The following is a 15,775-nucleotide window of genomic DNA, read 5'->3' as shown; positions in this document are numbered from 1 at the left end:
CCAGTATGAAATTAGAAGTACACATGGGTCAAATCACGATATGATGCACAATAAGTAATAACAAAACATGAATTTCTTTTTTTTTTATTTTTTATTTTAAAAAGCTTGTATTTTTCTTAAACACACACAAAACAATCAATTTGTTTTTAACAACAGTTTTGCCTGGTTTGATGTAAACATTTCTTAAAATAGGCTAAGTTATAAGGCACACAGTTTAATTATTAAAAGGACAATTTAAACAGGAGAAGTACAGTGGAAATGTAAGCTGAGATGATATTTTATAAGGCAAAAATGAACTAAACACAACAGCATGGTGTACTGCACATCCTAAATTGCTTTAAAAAAGGGAACATCAGAACAACTGCAAACTCAAGTTATATATCCAATTCAATATGCCAGTGAACAGGAGTCAAAAACATACATGTTCATGTAACAAGTTCAAATGATACAGAAATGTGACAGTAAAGAAATTAAATGTAACATTTTAATGATGCAGTTTACTTCGTACAAACCGTTTTATGGCAAGGTGCCATTGTACCTTCTCTAAATATACAGCTTTGCTGTAGTGTGTATTAATATGCAAACATTTGAATACACTGGAGATATACCTTTGGTGCGTTTGTGACACAGGTCATGCCAAGTAGATCCATAACATCAGTCGACCGGGGTGCTATGTAGCACCACTTTAATACTGCAACGACACCTGCTTGATGAATGTGGATGTGACCTGCTGTTTAATTATGGCTGTCCTGCTCCTTCTTGCTGATTGGCTGACTTGTGTAATGGCGTCTCCTTGTAAAGGAACCAGCAGTTTCCTCCCCACAGGATACAATTGAGGAATCCAAAGATCTATAAAGATTCATTGATTCACGTTAATTAATTTGTTTTGTTTTGAATAATTTTTTTTAAATCGATTTAAAATTAAACAGTTTAATATCCATATAACTACAATTAGAACATAAATACACACAAAGGATAGTAATACAAATGTGGGAAAACAGGATGAATAAATCTGTCAGTCAATTCAGTCATCATTGGTTTCATATTTTGCTATATATTATAATTCTCTTACCACTGAGGAATTGAGCCGGCCCATTAAGGGGATGTGCCCAGCGGTGCACATGTTTAATTTTTGTTTACACACATCAGTTGAGGACATCATGACCACAATATTAACTGGACTGGTTGCCCACTTCACATCAGTGAGGCCTTTTGCCCAGGCAGATGAACACACCAGCCATAGAAATGCGAAGATCCCAGTTAATAGTAGATCCTAAGGAGAGTCATGAGAATGAGTGTAAATACATATCAATATACAAATTATAAATATATTAAATGTAATATAAATATTATTATTGTTTGTTTATAAAACCAATTAATTTCATCCTTGCACTAATGACTAATGTTGTATATTTAACACTCAGATGTCTTTATCTTCAGGACACTTTGGGCTAACAGTTATCAGAAAAACCCACCTCTCTGTTTCTTCATTTACACAACAGTGAAACTCTTCACACCCCCAAACAGTTCAGAAAAATGTCATACTCCAAACTAGTGATGTTGAAATCCTGACTTAATACTGAATAAGCTAATATAATGAAGGCCAGAAAGTTTATAAATTAACTTATCAGGCATGCATGCCGTGGCTGGATTTCAGTTCTCATACAAAAGCGTGAACGTCTGAGTCAGCCATGGAATATGAAAATTAATTTAAAGGCATGCACAGGCGTAGCAAGGTTTAAGAATGCACAGAGAACTCTTAAAATAGCTACAACATGAACTTGAACCTATACACACTCACAATGCTGGGGTTGCGAGGAGATTCACGGTAGAGGTGCTGGTAACCCAGGTACAATACAAGAGTAGCTGTGCTGTACAGGAAAGCCAGAACTCCAATAGCTACAAAGAACTGAGCTGAAGATGAATAATCTCCAGTCAGGTGCATGGTTTTAAACGCTGTTCCATTCTGTTCGCAGGTTGGGACTTGGAAATTGTGGGTATTGAGCCTTTGTATCAAAGAATAATAACAAAGGAAATTATGAAAAGGCAGAAAAATATCAAAAACAACAAAAGTATATTGTGTGTATTTAATTATGTTTACCTAAAAGGGTAGCTGAAGGATGCATTTATTTCTTGGCTGGTACTGCTGTTATTGCACACAATGTTGAAACTAGTAGAGCCAGAATAACCCCCAGTTGTAGCAAAAGCAAAAATGGCGAATATCTGAGAAGACAGTAAGAGGTGAAATTAATAAATATATGAATGAATATGGTTCAAATGGAAACCAAAGGAAGTGTGTGTTTGATTACATAGCCCTGATACCAGCATATGAAGAATAATTAGCAACACAAAAACATTATCTTCACACGTCCTCATTACTTTCTACTTCCGCTTTTTAGTGGAATCCTTTTCAAAAAAAGAAATGCTTGTGGTTTTTAATACCGCAAAAGCTGTATTATGGTAATATCTGACGATTACCTTAAAATAAGGAGCGTCATAGAGGCAAAAATATAAATAAAAAAAGTAACGAATGCATGACCCTCTGGATTACATTCATGGTAAATAGTACCAAAATGAATTTTAAAAGACAGTAGAGTAATTGTTTACAGACACTTTCTCTTGAGGGCAGTCAACTTAAAAGATAAACTCATACAAACACCATAAGTAACATAAAAAAGAATGCCACAGAGGTTTAAAGTGTTCCTTTAAAGATACACGTTTTTAAAAATGGCGGTGACTCCACTTATGGGAATAATGTTGTGATTATTGATTTTTTTTTTCATAATAACATTTGTTGTAATTACACAGAATAGCTCAAAACAAAAGTATATGAATTGAAAAGTACGTACCCATTCCAATACACGTATAAAACTCAGTGGTTCTTTCAAAGGGCTGAGATCTAGTCGAAACGCGCTCATCATCTTCTGCAAATAAAGCATCAACAGCGGCCAATCAAACAACCGTTACAACTGTCAGAAAATGGTGTAATAATCAAACACCCGGAAATACTACGAAACGCGGCACATTTTGGAACAGAAGCAGACTCTTTTATCACCAATTTCATCAAATCTAAGCAAAATTTTGCATTTAGCTTGAGTGAATTAAAGTATGTAAAGCGGAAAACGCTGAGACTTTGTTACACTGCAGAAAAATAAGGCAGATTCAGAAAGATTACCTTGCGTACCAGTAGCCCTCAGACAAATTTCAAAAAGTTGTCAAAGTTCCTTTCCCTTTTCTTGTTTCTGCATGGTTTTGACCACGTGATTCGTGACGTAGTACCCTCACCCAGACAAACTGCGACATAGTCGAGCTAGATTATCCTTTATTTACCCTTAATTGCTTAACATCTTATCGTCGTTTTTTATCATCGTTGGAGCTTGCAAAAATATGTCCATCGTTTTAGTGGCATTTCTGCGCATTTGTTTTAGTTATATTTAGTATAGGATGTTGTCTTATAAATATAAAATTAACATAAAACATAAATATATAATATAAAAATATAAAATAATATAAAAGTGATTAACTGCATTTTTTATTAAAGGGATAGTTCACCCAAAAATGACAATTCTGTCATCATTTTCTCATTCTTAAGTTGTTCTAAACCTGTATGAGTTTCTTTGTTCTGTTGAACACAAAAGAAGATATTTTGAAGAATGTTAGCAACCAAAGAGTTGCTGGTCCCCATTGACATCCATAGAATGAAAAAAATTACTATGGAAGTCAATGGGGACCAGAAAGTGTTTGGTTACCAACATTCTTCAAATATCTTCTTTTATGTTCAACAGAAGAAAGAAACTCATACAGGTTTGGAACAACATAAAGGTGAGTAAATGGTGACAGAATTTTCATTTTTGGTTTTACTATCCATTTAACTGCATTCAGCGTTGCTGTAGTATGACCATAAGAGGACGCTCTTCTCACCCGAAACAGCTTAGTCCTGTAGAATGAGAGTGTTCCTTATTAACATGTGTAAAAGTGACTCTTACAATAATTAGCCAAATACCATCTTTTACTATTTGTTATTAAAGGCATTTTTCTTAACACATCGATAAGAAAAATAGTAACCTTATAAAATGCTACTTATTTTCCCTTTGCATTAATTAACTGAGTAAAACAATGTTAAGTGAACATCATTAACATACTGAGGATGTTGCAAAAGTAACAAGTTCATATAAAAGAGTCTCAGGATTCACAGCTCATTGGGAGTTTCTTTCAGATCCACTTGGGGTAATAAAAGTCTTTTTGTTTACACCTTAACATTGAAAAGCTGCAGCTCAATGGATAGGAGGTGTCCGGACATTATACAGTCACTGATGAATTCAGGTCAAAGTGGCTTGTGTGACAGGTTTTTCCAGCCATGCAGAATTTTTTAATGCACTGCGAAGTTAAAGGCATTATCGTAGTCACATTGGGCTAACATTTAGAATAATCCCCCTTACAGAAGCAACAACGTCCATACATTGCTTTTTTTGCTATTGTTATCCGCTAATAGAAGAGACAGGATGAGTATCAATGGGAAGCACGTGGCTCTCGGCCAGCAGTGCAGATCTGGAATAAGCATGACTGCAGATCAGAATTACAGGGCACCGATGGGAGTCACAATAAGCCTTTATTTCTGTGTCACATGGTTTGTGATCGTGGGATAGGCAGGCTTTTCTATGCCAGAGCGTGCAATAAATCATATGTACACACTAACAAAATATAACAACAATGTAATAGAAATGTTATGCTCTGGAACTTAAATACATTGTAAGAATGTAAGACTGTTTTGTCACTTATTTTAGCCCAATGAATGCTGAAATCTGAACTGGTAAACTGTTTAAAAGGTCAAACAGGGTTAAGAGAAATGGCTGAGCAAGTAACCGACCCTTCACTTTCTTGTTTCCAGAATCTTCTGTTGTCTTGTTTGTGTTATATAATGATAAAATGCAGAATCTGTGGGAAGATGCACTAAATTTGTTCATTATGATATGACTCAGAGGCTGAAGTGTGAAGTGTATAAACAGATGCTTCTTTCTTCCATGATGCACATTTGAAGGCTACATTATTTTCCACTACTATCTCTCTCAGAACACTGACAATTTGAGTCATGCACTTGCTACTATTTAGGCACATGAAATGATTTTGCTGGTATAAAAATAAAAAGACAGTGTGTGCAGTATGCAGATTTTAGCTTTTGCAAACATTTAAATGTGGAAGATCATGCATGTTTGGTCACATTATCTGAGAACTGCAGCCATGCTGGGGCATTAGCCTAGTAAAAAAAAAAAAAAACGAATAAACTGATAAATAATAGCCGATTTTACAACATGCCTTTACAGTTAAATCTTTGCAAAGGACATATGACTAAGGTACAATTGGGTTACTGACATTATGAGTTTATAGCCGTTAGATTAATAATTCACCAAAGATAGTTTTTACATATGAAGCGCAGGACTCATTTTTAAACATGATACTGTCCTCTGAAATGTGACATGTCAAACTAACTTGACCGCACAGGCTCACAGAAACATGATTGCGCAGTTACGGACCAATCAGAAAAACGCACCAGTCGCTGCAACCAATCAGGTACAGTCCCTGCAAGGTGCATTCTTTTCACCGTTAATTTTTTTTTTTTTTTTAGGGTTGCTCGTTTTTTAAGTGTTTAGCACGAAATACTGTAAATGATACAGTCTCTTCCAGCGTCTTGGATGGTCTGCGATTTTTTTTTGCGTTCTTGGAAAAATCTAGATTTAAAAAGGGGTGTTGAAATGCTCTCTGAGGAGGCAGCACTAATAATATGAGCAGCAGGGACCTTTCGCTGTCACAGGCAGTCTGTTTTTGTTGATACCGAGAGCAGCCGTTAAGGAAGAAGACACTGAGGAATTAATGCGTATTTAAACAGCAACACAATCGTGTTGGAAATACACTGAAGAAAAATGCGAGGCCTTGGACACTTTATTGCACTTTTATTTTTTCCCATTGCATTTTGTGTGGATTTCCATGTGGAACCTGGATCCTATAACGCGCACCGGGTGTATGTGAAGTCTCCAGTAGCCGCCAGAAGTCTGATCGGGACGGAATCGGATGCCGATATTTCTCGGATCCATCGTCACATCCAGAAAAGAAGCGCTGATGCGTCAGATACATGTAATGGTTTAAAGGGATATGAGACCAAGTTAACTAGCAACACTCACAACGTAAGTTCACTCGAAGCACCGTGCAACCTCGCAGCTTTATCTCAAAACCTAGACAGCATTTTTAACAACATATAGAGTTCTTATTGAAACATGTATTCCTTAAAACTAATTAGTATCTATTTTTATGTTGCTAACACTTATTTGTTAGTAGGCTACTTGTTTAATTGCTAGTGAGTAATAAATCAATCAATAAAATCAATAGTAACCATACGTATGACGACTAGTATCAAATGCATTTGTAATAAGGACAAGATACTGGTCACAATTGTATTACTTACTAAAAATGCAAAAATAGGTACTAGTTATTTATAAGGAATACGTGTTTTATATTTTTTTAAGCTCATTAGATTTTGAAACAGTCCATTTTGCTGTTGTTTAGCTTAAACGCATTCAAAGTTCTTGTAAAAGTACTTTAGTTTTGTGGTAAAACATAAATGTAAATACTGTAAAATGTGATTAAAAATGTAAGTTTTCTTTTTTTATTAGAACATATTTATTTTTTTAATTCTCTTCCATTTATGTTTTTATAACTATAAAACGTTGATGGTTGTGTTTGAACAATGTCCTTGACAGGTAGGTGTAACTTGGCTTGCAGCAGTTGTAGAACCAGTTAAACTGGTATTACAACCTGTTTTTAATTTTTTTTCCACCAAAAAGCTTTGCCTTTCTAATGCATGTTAAGTTTCGCTAAACCATATAATTTATAATACAGGAAAGAATTACAGAATGGAACAGTGAATAATACTGATACTAGTCATTGCAAGTTAAAATGACTTCCTTTTCTCTGAAAAAAATGGGTTGCTTGAGATGAGTTGAAACAATCGAGGTGTTTGAGGGTTGCACCTTTTTGAAATATCAGCTCATCTCTACTTAACCAACATTCTCATTAACTTCCTCTGTTCATTACTCACATATGCGTCAACCTTTTTTTTTAGAACAGTTCTGCTGCGGTCTGTCATTCTGTAGAAAGTTATTATAAATACAAAAGCGGTGATAGTAACTGCCACAGCTGTTAATGTCCCAAAGTGTTTTAGGATTATACTTGTACTGACCTTTCGGCCTTTATATAGCATTTGGATATATGTTCAATTCTAGACTGGGTTCAGAAACGTTAGATGGGATTAGAAGATTTAACTGTTATTTAAAGGGACACAGATGCAGCCCAGAGAAAGAAAGTGAAAGTATTTTAGCTGTTCTCCTCTTTCAATGTAGGTGCACCATGGATATCAGCCAGAGAAGTGCTTTAAATGAGAGAATGCAGTCAGAGTTTATTTTTTCACTCTTCCTTTTAGCCATTTGATATCTTCATATGACTCACATTGGCTTTGAAAGTGTATAGGAACCAATTTATGTGACTTTTCAAACAGATCAATGTTATAATTGTGAATTAATTTTATATATCAACACTCCCAGATTCTGTTAATAAAAAAAGTTTGTCATAATTACAGCAGAAATGCCAGAGGAAATGTCCAATATGGGGGGCCTTCAAATATTGTGTTATCTTTAAAATGGGAGTCAAAAGATTGAGATCCACTTTATATATATATATATATATATATATATATATATATATATATATATATAAACAGATGTTGAAATGATAACACTGTTGTTTTGATATGTCATTATGTCATCTTCAGTTTCACAATTAATTTCTACTTTTTCATCTCAGTAATTTGTCATATTCATTGTGCTATTTTCAGTTTCATGGTTAAGTGTTGTAAGTATAGTTGCTAGGTTTCTGATTCAGTTTTTGTTTAAGGTTAGCATGTGTTTTGCATAGCCTGATGCTAATGTCTTTCTAGGAAATTCAATAATAAAAACTTTATTGTGTTTGTGAAAATTCTTATATTTAGTCCATGATGATACACCTTTCAGTATTGTTTTTATTTAATATTAATAAAATGTGTTTCTTTTAGTGGACTTTTCCAGATATCAGTGGATCTGTGTCTCTGGCCTGGGTGGGGGACGGAACTGGGGTGAGTTTCACTTTTGATTTATTATGTGTACGCACTATCATACGCTTGCTGTTTTGAGATGAAGTCTCTGGAAGAAACTTCTACCGTACTAAAAATACCATTCAAGGTTAAATGAGGACTTTTTTATCTTTAGGTTTAAATTTAGGCTGTCTGTGTAATCTGCGAAGATCTCTTTGGCTGTTTGCAGGGCTCACAAGGAAAAATAAACACAACTATCAACATGGCCAAATGCAAATTCATAACCATTTTGACCTTTCTCATGCCCCAGTGCACATTCAAGTCATGAAGTCTTGTTTTTTACTCTGACCACAGCTGTTGTGGTCTTTACTGCAATAAAAATTACATATACTGCTATTCTACTAATTTTGGAGACTGTAAGAACTCTTATGCTCCGCAAAGTTGCAATTATTTGATCAAAAATCAGTAAAACAGGAATATTGTGAAATATTATTACAGTATTTAAAAAAAATTGTTTTCTATTTTAATTTATTCCTGTGATGGCAAAGTCTTCAGTGTGATATGATCCTTCAGAAATCATTCTAATATGCTGATTTGCTGCTTGGGAGACAATTCTTTTTATTATCAGTGTTGAAAACAGTTGTGCTGCTTAATATTTTTGTGAAAATCCTGATACTTTTTTTCAGGATTTTTTGATGAATGTAAAGGTTTAAAAACAGCACGTGTTTGCAATAGAAATCTTTTGTAACGTTATGAATGTCCTTGCTGTCACTTTTGATCAATTTATTGCATCCTTGTATTGATTTCTTTTTTTAAAAAAAAGAAAAGAAAAAAAGTGCTTCCTAGAAAAGGTCCAGCCTAGAAGAATCAGAAGTTTCGGATCATTTTTTTTGAAGGTTTGTATCAAAGTAAATAACTGTCTCTATTTCTCAATCTTAGGTAGTGTTGGCCCTGACAACATTTCAGATGCCATTAGTCTTCCTGCGATTCGGTCAATCTAAACTGTATAGGAGGTGAGTGCTGGTTTGAATTGTGTTTGTTCTTGTTATCCCAATGTAGTGTTTGCTTTACTCCATGTCTTTCTTGATCTTCCACTCCTTGTTACAGTGAAAACTATGGAAAGTCGTTTGAGGATGTCACAGAACTCATCAACAACACCTTCATCAACACTGAGTTTGGGATTGCTATCGGTCCGGAAAACTCTGGCAAGGTGGGCAAGACGTGTCAAAAATCCAGCGTTTCAGTAGCTTCTTTCGATAAGCCCGCATGGGCTGGTGAGCTGAATCAGTTTGCTACGTTAAAGAAGTTTCTCAAGTTGCTGAACTGGCCTGTAGACACTTAAATGCAGCATGTCAATCAAAGTAAAAATAGACTAACTGAACTTTCTGTTCTTTGCTGATGTTCCGATACTCAAAGCAATTATATGGATGTGTGACAGCACTTGAAAGTACGGATTTTCTTTCCCTCAGGTGATCCTCACAGGAGATTCTTCTGGAGGCACTGGCGGCAAAATTTTCCGTTCAAAAGACTTTGGCAAGAGTTTCGTCCGCACAGATTTGCCCTTCCACCCTCTAATGCAGATAATGTACAACCCTCAAAACACTGATGTGCTTGCAGCCATCAGCATCAAGGTGAGAGCTTATCAAAATTTGTGTTATTTCTTTACAGATTAAAACTTTAGGGCGTCGAACAGAAAGTTACTAAAAGCCATTTGATCAGTGAATTTAATAAGTGTAAATTTCCACAAAGTATGCATCATGACCACGTATTGCATTTAAGTACTTAGTTTATCTAATAGTGAAGTTCAAAACTGCCATCAACATATATTTGGGTTTCCTGAACTGATTAGAGTTCTTATTTTGTGCTTATCTAAATGACATGCTAGCATATTAACTCTTTCCATGCCATTGACAAGATTTTCCGTCGTTTACGACACAACATTTCCCCGCCTGCTGATAAAAAAAAATGAATGAAGCTAGAATAAAATTTAAAAAAAAAGAAAAAGGAAAAAAAAGCAGAGGCTCTGTTCTTTTTTTTGTTGATATATTGACTGTTCATATGTCCTTACAACAAAATAATCTGGGGGCCATGTAAGTTTTGTGAATATGATCAAAAATGCTGATGCTGGCTGGCAGGGAAAGAGTTAAATATACTTATTGTAAATATTTGCTATTCAGTTCCTTCTCAGGTATAGTTGTAAAAACAAGAAGATGATTTACAAGACAAGAAAAGATATATACACAAAGATATACAGTACATAGTGTAAATGCTTCTTTTTCCTTTTTTATGCATTTCAACTGGTGCATTGCTGCTTTTGAACATTAGCATATCATCTAATTGCTGTTGTTTCAGAATGATCTCTGGATCTCTAAAGACTTTGGTACAACATGGACGAAAATTCATGAGATGGTGTGTGTGGTGAAATGGTAAGAACTGTTAATGATCTTTTAACTTTGTATTGTATGTTTTACTGTTTGACAAGTCAGTTTGGGGAGTTTTGTATTGTCTTTTCAAGGCTGCACATCCAGGAAACACAAAAACACAAACATGCAAATACGGCCACCATGGCAGCAACACGAGACATTCTCTGCTGAGTCACTGTGTTTTTCCACACGGCTCAGCTTTCAAATGTCCGAGGACGCTCCAGATAAACTGCTGCATCAAACTTCAGTTGGATTCTCCTTTTTTTCTTTGTTGTTGCTTGAATTCAACAGTCCCTGGTTTATACATATCAACAAGGAAGCTCCGCGAGGCTTATCATTCATTTGCACAATTAATGTTTGACCAAGGGAGTTGTTTGGGCACACTTTGGTAGCCAGAAAAGTCAAACCAAAAACATGGGTTGTTCCTTTTATGCAGATTCTTTTAAATGAAAATCTTTTTCATATTCAAATTACAGCACAAGCTTATTCAGAATATGCTTATGTTGTAATTTAAGGAAGTATTTCAATATAAGCGTCGGAAACACGCACCATTCAAGCTTAGACACTTTATCCACTTTATTTATTATATCTTGATTATTTAAACAATGGCAAGAAAAGTATTCTGTTAATAAAGAGCAAAAGTGATTGATTGAAATTTTGAATTGAAAATGGATTCTTTTCATTTTTAAACAGCCTGGGATGATTTAGAGTGATCCCACAAAACATCTCAGTATTCATCAAATTGGGATGTTTTTTCTGTTGTTTTCCTGCCACAAATTATGTCACATCCTTTTTCTTAGAAAACACCTTAAACCATTATATTGTAATATTGTGATAAAAGAAAACTAACTTATATACTTTCCTTCCTAAAAAAAAAAAAAAATTTTAAGTTTAATATTTTATCCTATATATTAAGTATAAAAAATGTGCTGCATGGAACATTACATTTTAATTTTAGAAACTGTTTTCGGTTATGTTGCAACCTGAAAGCTCCTCAACCTGAGTCACTCCCTTAATCTTAACATCTTAACAAAATGTCATATGATCTGTGACAATTGTAGATATCCTGTTACAACGATGCCATGAATTTTAATGGAGAATCTCTGTGCAACCAGCTTCTTGTTGCATTGGTCATATGTTATCTATAAATTGAAAATATGGTTTGTGTGGTGATTGTCATAAACTGTCTCCTTGCTTGACTTTTTAGTGTGCAGCATGTTTGTACTTATGCTGCAAAGCGCAAATAAGTGACTGATCCGAAGTGACCTGATCTGACTGCTGTTGTTTTATGAGGTCTCTTGAGTTTAATCTCACAGATCAATTCTCTCTTCCTTATTTCCACAGGGGAATGGATAGTCTGTTCTTCTCTGCCAACCTTAACGGATCCTGCTGTGAGTAATATTTATAGCTTTGTTGATCTAAGGTGTGGTGACATGAATGTGTTCCGTTCTGTCGCTAGTATGTGTGTGTGTGTATTGATTTCTTATGTGTATTTCTGTTTGTGCATCCTTGTGCATTAGTTACTGTATTAAAGCTGAGTTATTCTAATTCTGAAATGAAAGATCTTGAGATTGCCCTGCCAACATTTTCTGAAATTTAAGATACACACTACTGTATACTTTAAGATGCACACTACCGGTTGAAAGTTTGGGGTCACTGTTTTTTTGTTGTTGTTTTTTTGAAAGAAATTAACTTTTATTCAGCAAGGATGCATTACACTGATCAAAAATGACAGTAAAGACATTTATAATGCTACAAAAGATTTATATTTCAAATTGATGCTGTTCTTTCTGTTAGCTTTATATTTATCAAAGGATCCTGAAAAATGCATCACAAAATGTATAAATTAGCACAACTGTTTACAACATTGATAGTAATAAGAAATGTTACTCGAGCACCAAATCAGCATATTAGAATGATTTCTGAAGGATCATGTGACACTAAAGACTGGAGTATAGGCTGATAAAAATTCAATTCAGCTTTGCCATTACAGGAATAAATTACATTTTAAAATATAATAAAATAGGAAAGAGTTATTTCAAATTTTAATAATATTTCACAATATTACTGTTTTACTATATTTTTGATTAAGCAAATGCAGCCTTGGTGAGCATAAGAAACTTTCTAAAACATCTAAAACATACATCTTACCGACCTCAAACTTTTGAACGGCAGTGTGTGTGTATGTATATACAGTCTATATCTATATACAGTCTATATCTATCTATCTGTGTGTGTGTGTGTGTGTGTATGTGTATGTATGTATGTATGTATATATATATGTATGTATACAGTATCTCACAGAAGTGAGTACACCCCTCACATTTTTGTAAATATTTTATTATATCTTTTCATGTGACAACACTGAAGAAATGACACTTTGCTACAATGTAAAGTAGTGAGTGTACAGCTTGTATAACAGTGTAAATTTGCTGTCCCCTCAAAATAACTCAATACACAGCCATTAATGTCTAAACCGCTAGCCACAAAAGTGAGTACACCTCTAAGTGTAAATGTCCAAATTGGGCCCAAAGTGTCAATATTTTGTGTGGCCACCATTATTTTCCAGCACTGCCTTAACCCTCTTGGGCATGGAGTTCACCAGAGCTTCACAGGTTGCCACTGGAGTCCTTTTCCACTCCTCCATGACGACATCACGGAGCTGGTGGATATTAGAGACCTTGCGCTCCTCCACCTTCCATTTGAGGATGCCCCACAGATGCTCAATAGGGTTTAGGTCTGGAGACATGCTTAGCCAGTCCATCACCTTTACCCTCAGCTTCTTTAGCAAGGCAGTGGTCGTCTTGGAGGTGTGTTTGGGGTCGTTATCATGTTGGAATACTACCCTGTCTCCGAAGGGAGGGGATCAACTGTAGCTCCCCAGTGCCGGCAGCACTCATGCAGCCCCAGACCATGACACTCCCACCACCATGCTTGACTGTAGGCAAGACACACTTGTCTTTGTACTCCTCACCTGGTTGCCGCCACACACACTTGACACCATCTGAACCAAATAAGTTTATCTTGGCCTCATCAGACCACAGGACATGGTTCCAGTAATCCATGTCCTTTGTCTGCTTGTCTTCAGCAAACTGTTTGCGGGCTTTCTTGTGCATCATCTTTAGAAGAGGCTTCCTTCTGGGATGACAGCCATGCAGACCAATTTGATGCAGTGTGCGGCGTATGGTCTGAGCACTGACAGGCTGACCCCCCACCCCTTCAACCTCTGCAGCAATGCTGGCAGCACTCATACATCTATTTCCCAAACACAACCTCTGGATATGACGCTGAGCACGTGCACTCAACTTCTTTGGTCAACCATGGCGAGGCCTGTTCTGAGCGGAACCTGTCCTGTTAAACCGCTGTATGGTCTTGGCCACCGTGCTGCAGCTCAGTTTCAGGGTCTTGGCAATCTTCTTATAGCCTACGGCATCTTTATGTAGAGCAACAATTCTTTTTTCCAGATCCTCAGAGAGTTCTTTGCCATGAGGTGCCATGTTGAACTTCCAGTGACCAGTATGAGAGAGTGAGAGCGATAACACCAAATTTAACACACCTGCTCCCCATTCACACCTGAGACCTTGTAACACTAACGAGTCACATGACACCGGGGAGAGAAAATGGCTAATTGGGCCCAATTTGGACATTTTCACTTAGGGGTGTACTCACTTTTGTGGCGAGCGGTTTAGACATTAATGGCTGTGTGTTGAGTTATTTTGAGGGGACAGCAAATTTACACTGTTATACAAGCTGTACACTCACTGCTTTACATTGTAGCAAAGTGTCATTTCTTCAGTGTTGTCACATGAAAACATATGATATTTACAAAAATGTGAGGGGTGTACTCACTTCTGAGATACTGTATACATATATATATTTTCACACTTTTTTCTCTAACTGCTATCTTCTTTAAAATTAAATAAGAATATGTATTTATTCCACAGGATATATATTTTATATATTTATTTTATGTTTTATATGTAGAAGTTTTTAGCAACATTTTAATGTTGTATAAAAAATATATTTTCATTAACTGTTATTTTCTTTAAGAATAAATAAGTATATTTATTTACATAACAATAATTGAATATATTATAATTTGCAATAATTGCTGGAAATTGCACACCTAAAAATCCATAAACATTTTGCTGCAACATAATGGCATATAGTCATAGTCATTCTTGAAATTTTGAAGAAAAAACAGCAATTCACAAAAAAAGCCCAATGATTTTGTTTACAAAACATAAAAACACATGATCATGATCAACATATGTAAGTCAGAGTCACAATACAGCAATGACAATCCTGTCACCTGGCCCAAAACTCTCTCGCACTGACCCTGTCAGCGGCTATCCTTATTTTTGAACTCAACTTGAGTAAAAGTGTATACTTTTAAAGCTTCCTTTTCATGATGTTTGGCAATGTGTGCATGTGCTTTTTTTGCAAGGTGATTGCACCAGTGTCAGAGGGGATGATGCAGCACCCTGTGAGTGGTGTTACTCAAGAGTTTATTAACAGTGTTTAAATAAAGTGTTGTTAGAATTTTTTTGAATTAGAATTCAGCATCCCACAGTGGATTTGAGTCAGCAAACCTTGTGTTATTGCTATAGAAAAGCACAACACCACTGCGGCAAGAAATACAGGTCCGGGTAATGTTACCTCACTGTTTGTTGTTTTGTGTTTTCAGTTGATAAAGGGATACTGGTGCTGAGGAAGTCAGTTGACCTTGGTGTTAACATTAAGACAGTCGCCGAGAAAATCTACTCATTTGGGATCGGCGGACGCTTTCTGTTTGCTTCAGTTATGGCTGGATCAGGAACCATAATGCAGTCGGCGTCAGAGGTGTGTGTGACAGTGCACCCAAGTGTGAGTGTATATATTCTTGAATGTGATGCTTTAACTGTGTGGATGTTCTTTAGGACATTTTACGCGCAATACATGTGTCGATAGACCAAGGTGAGACGTGGAACATGGCGCAACTTCCTCCTGTCAGTCACGAGCAGTTCTACTCAATACTAGCAGCCAATGATGAAATGGTCTTCATGCATGTGGATGAACCAGGAGGTCAGTGTTTCTTTTTGTTTTATTTAACATAACCATAATACATATGTTTTCAGCTAACATTTCCTGTTGTAGAAACCATCATGCCACATTACTGTATCGAAATATATAATATAGTATCAGAAACTTTTATTGGTTAACCACTGGCATTTAGTAATATCAAGGAGTGAAACAA

The 15,775-nt window shown here is 35.7% G+C and overlaps 2 protein-coding genes across 4 annotated transcripts in view; one reads left to right on the top strand and one right to left on the bottom strand.

The window, feature by feature from the left end:
• Positions 1-68: 68 nt before the first annotated feature.
• On the bottom strand, positions 69-3,322 carry sypl2b (synaptophysin-like 2b). 2 transcript variants are annotated; one of them, XM_051903120.1, is made up of 6 exons: positions 3,176-3,322; positions 2,850-2,924; positions 2,102-2,223; positions 1,802-2,006; positions 1,073-1,273; positions 69-849 (listed from the first exon to the last, which is right to left on the bottom strand). In XM_051903120.1, exons 2-6 carry the CDS (start codon positions 2,919-2,921, stop codon positions 739-741), a joined length of 711 nt encoding a protein of 236 aa, XP_051759080.1. In that variant the 5' UTR covers positions 2,922-2,924; positions 3,176-3,322; the 3' UTR covers positions 69-738. The 2 variants fall into 2 exon arrangements, with proteins under 2 accessions (XP_051759080.1, XP_051759079.1); XM_051903119.1 differs by lacking the exon at positions 3,176-3,322 and having other exon boundaries at positions 2,850-2,939.
• A 2,302-nt stretch (positions 3,323-5,624) lies between these two features.
• Positions 5,625-15,775, top strand: part of sort1b (sortilin 1b) — an 18,985-nt gene continuing 8,834 nt past the window's right edge. Inside the window, exons 1-9 of one of the 2 annotated variants that reach the window (XM_051901844.1) lie at positions 5,625-6,179; positions 8,099-8,158; positions 9,056-9,129; positions 9,224-9,326; positions 9,586-9,747; positions 10,469-10,542; positions 11,884-11,930; positions 15,227-15,381; positions 15,459-15,603. In XM_051901844.1, the coding sequence (XP_051757804.1) occupies positions 5,919-6,179; positions 8,099-8,158; positions 9,056-9,129; positions 9,224-9,326; positions 9,586-9,747; positions 10,469-10,542; positions 11,884-11,930; positions 15,227-15,381; positions 15,459-15,603 (1,081 nt within the window). In that variant the 5' untranslated portion in view covers positions 5,625-5,918. The remainder of the gene's footprint in view (positions 6,180-8,098; positions 8,159-9,055; positions 9,130-9,223; positions 9,327-9,585; positions 9,748-10,468; positions 10,543-11,883; positions 11,931-15,226; positions 15,382-15,458; positions 15,604-15,775) is intronic. The other variant, XM_051901845.1, reaches the window with a different exon arrangement.

This window comes from Ctenopharyngodon idella, chromosome 8, assembly GCF_019924925.1.
Source record: "Ctenopharyngodon idella isolate HZGC_01 chromosome 8, HZGC01, whole genome shotgun sequence".
Taxonomy (NCBI): domain Eukaryota; kingdom Metazoa; phylum Chordata; class Actinopteri; order Cypriniformes; family Xenocyprididae; genus Ctenopharyngodon; species Ctenopharyngodon idella.
Note: the sequence above shows the minus strand (reverse complement) of the source record. Positions and strands in the feature narration are given on the sequence as shown.

What these genes read in the sequence shown, in the direction of transcription:
- sypl2b (XM_051903119.1), bottom strand. Translation starts at nt 2,939, where the DNA reads ATGCTTTATTTGCAGAAGATGATGAGCGCGTTTCGACTAGATCTCAGC. An exon ending in TCCTTCAGCTACCCTTTTAG is followed by an intron (nt 2,007 to 2,101) that starts GTAAACATAATT and finishes TTTGATACAAAG; the next exon opens with GCTCAATACCCACAATTTCC. An exon ending in CTCCTCGCAACCCCAGCATT is followed by an intron (nt 1,274 to 1,801) that starts GTGAGTGTGTAT and finishes GACTCTCCTTAG; the next exon opens with GATCTACTATTAACTGGGAT.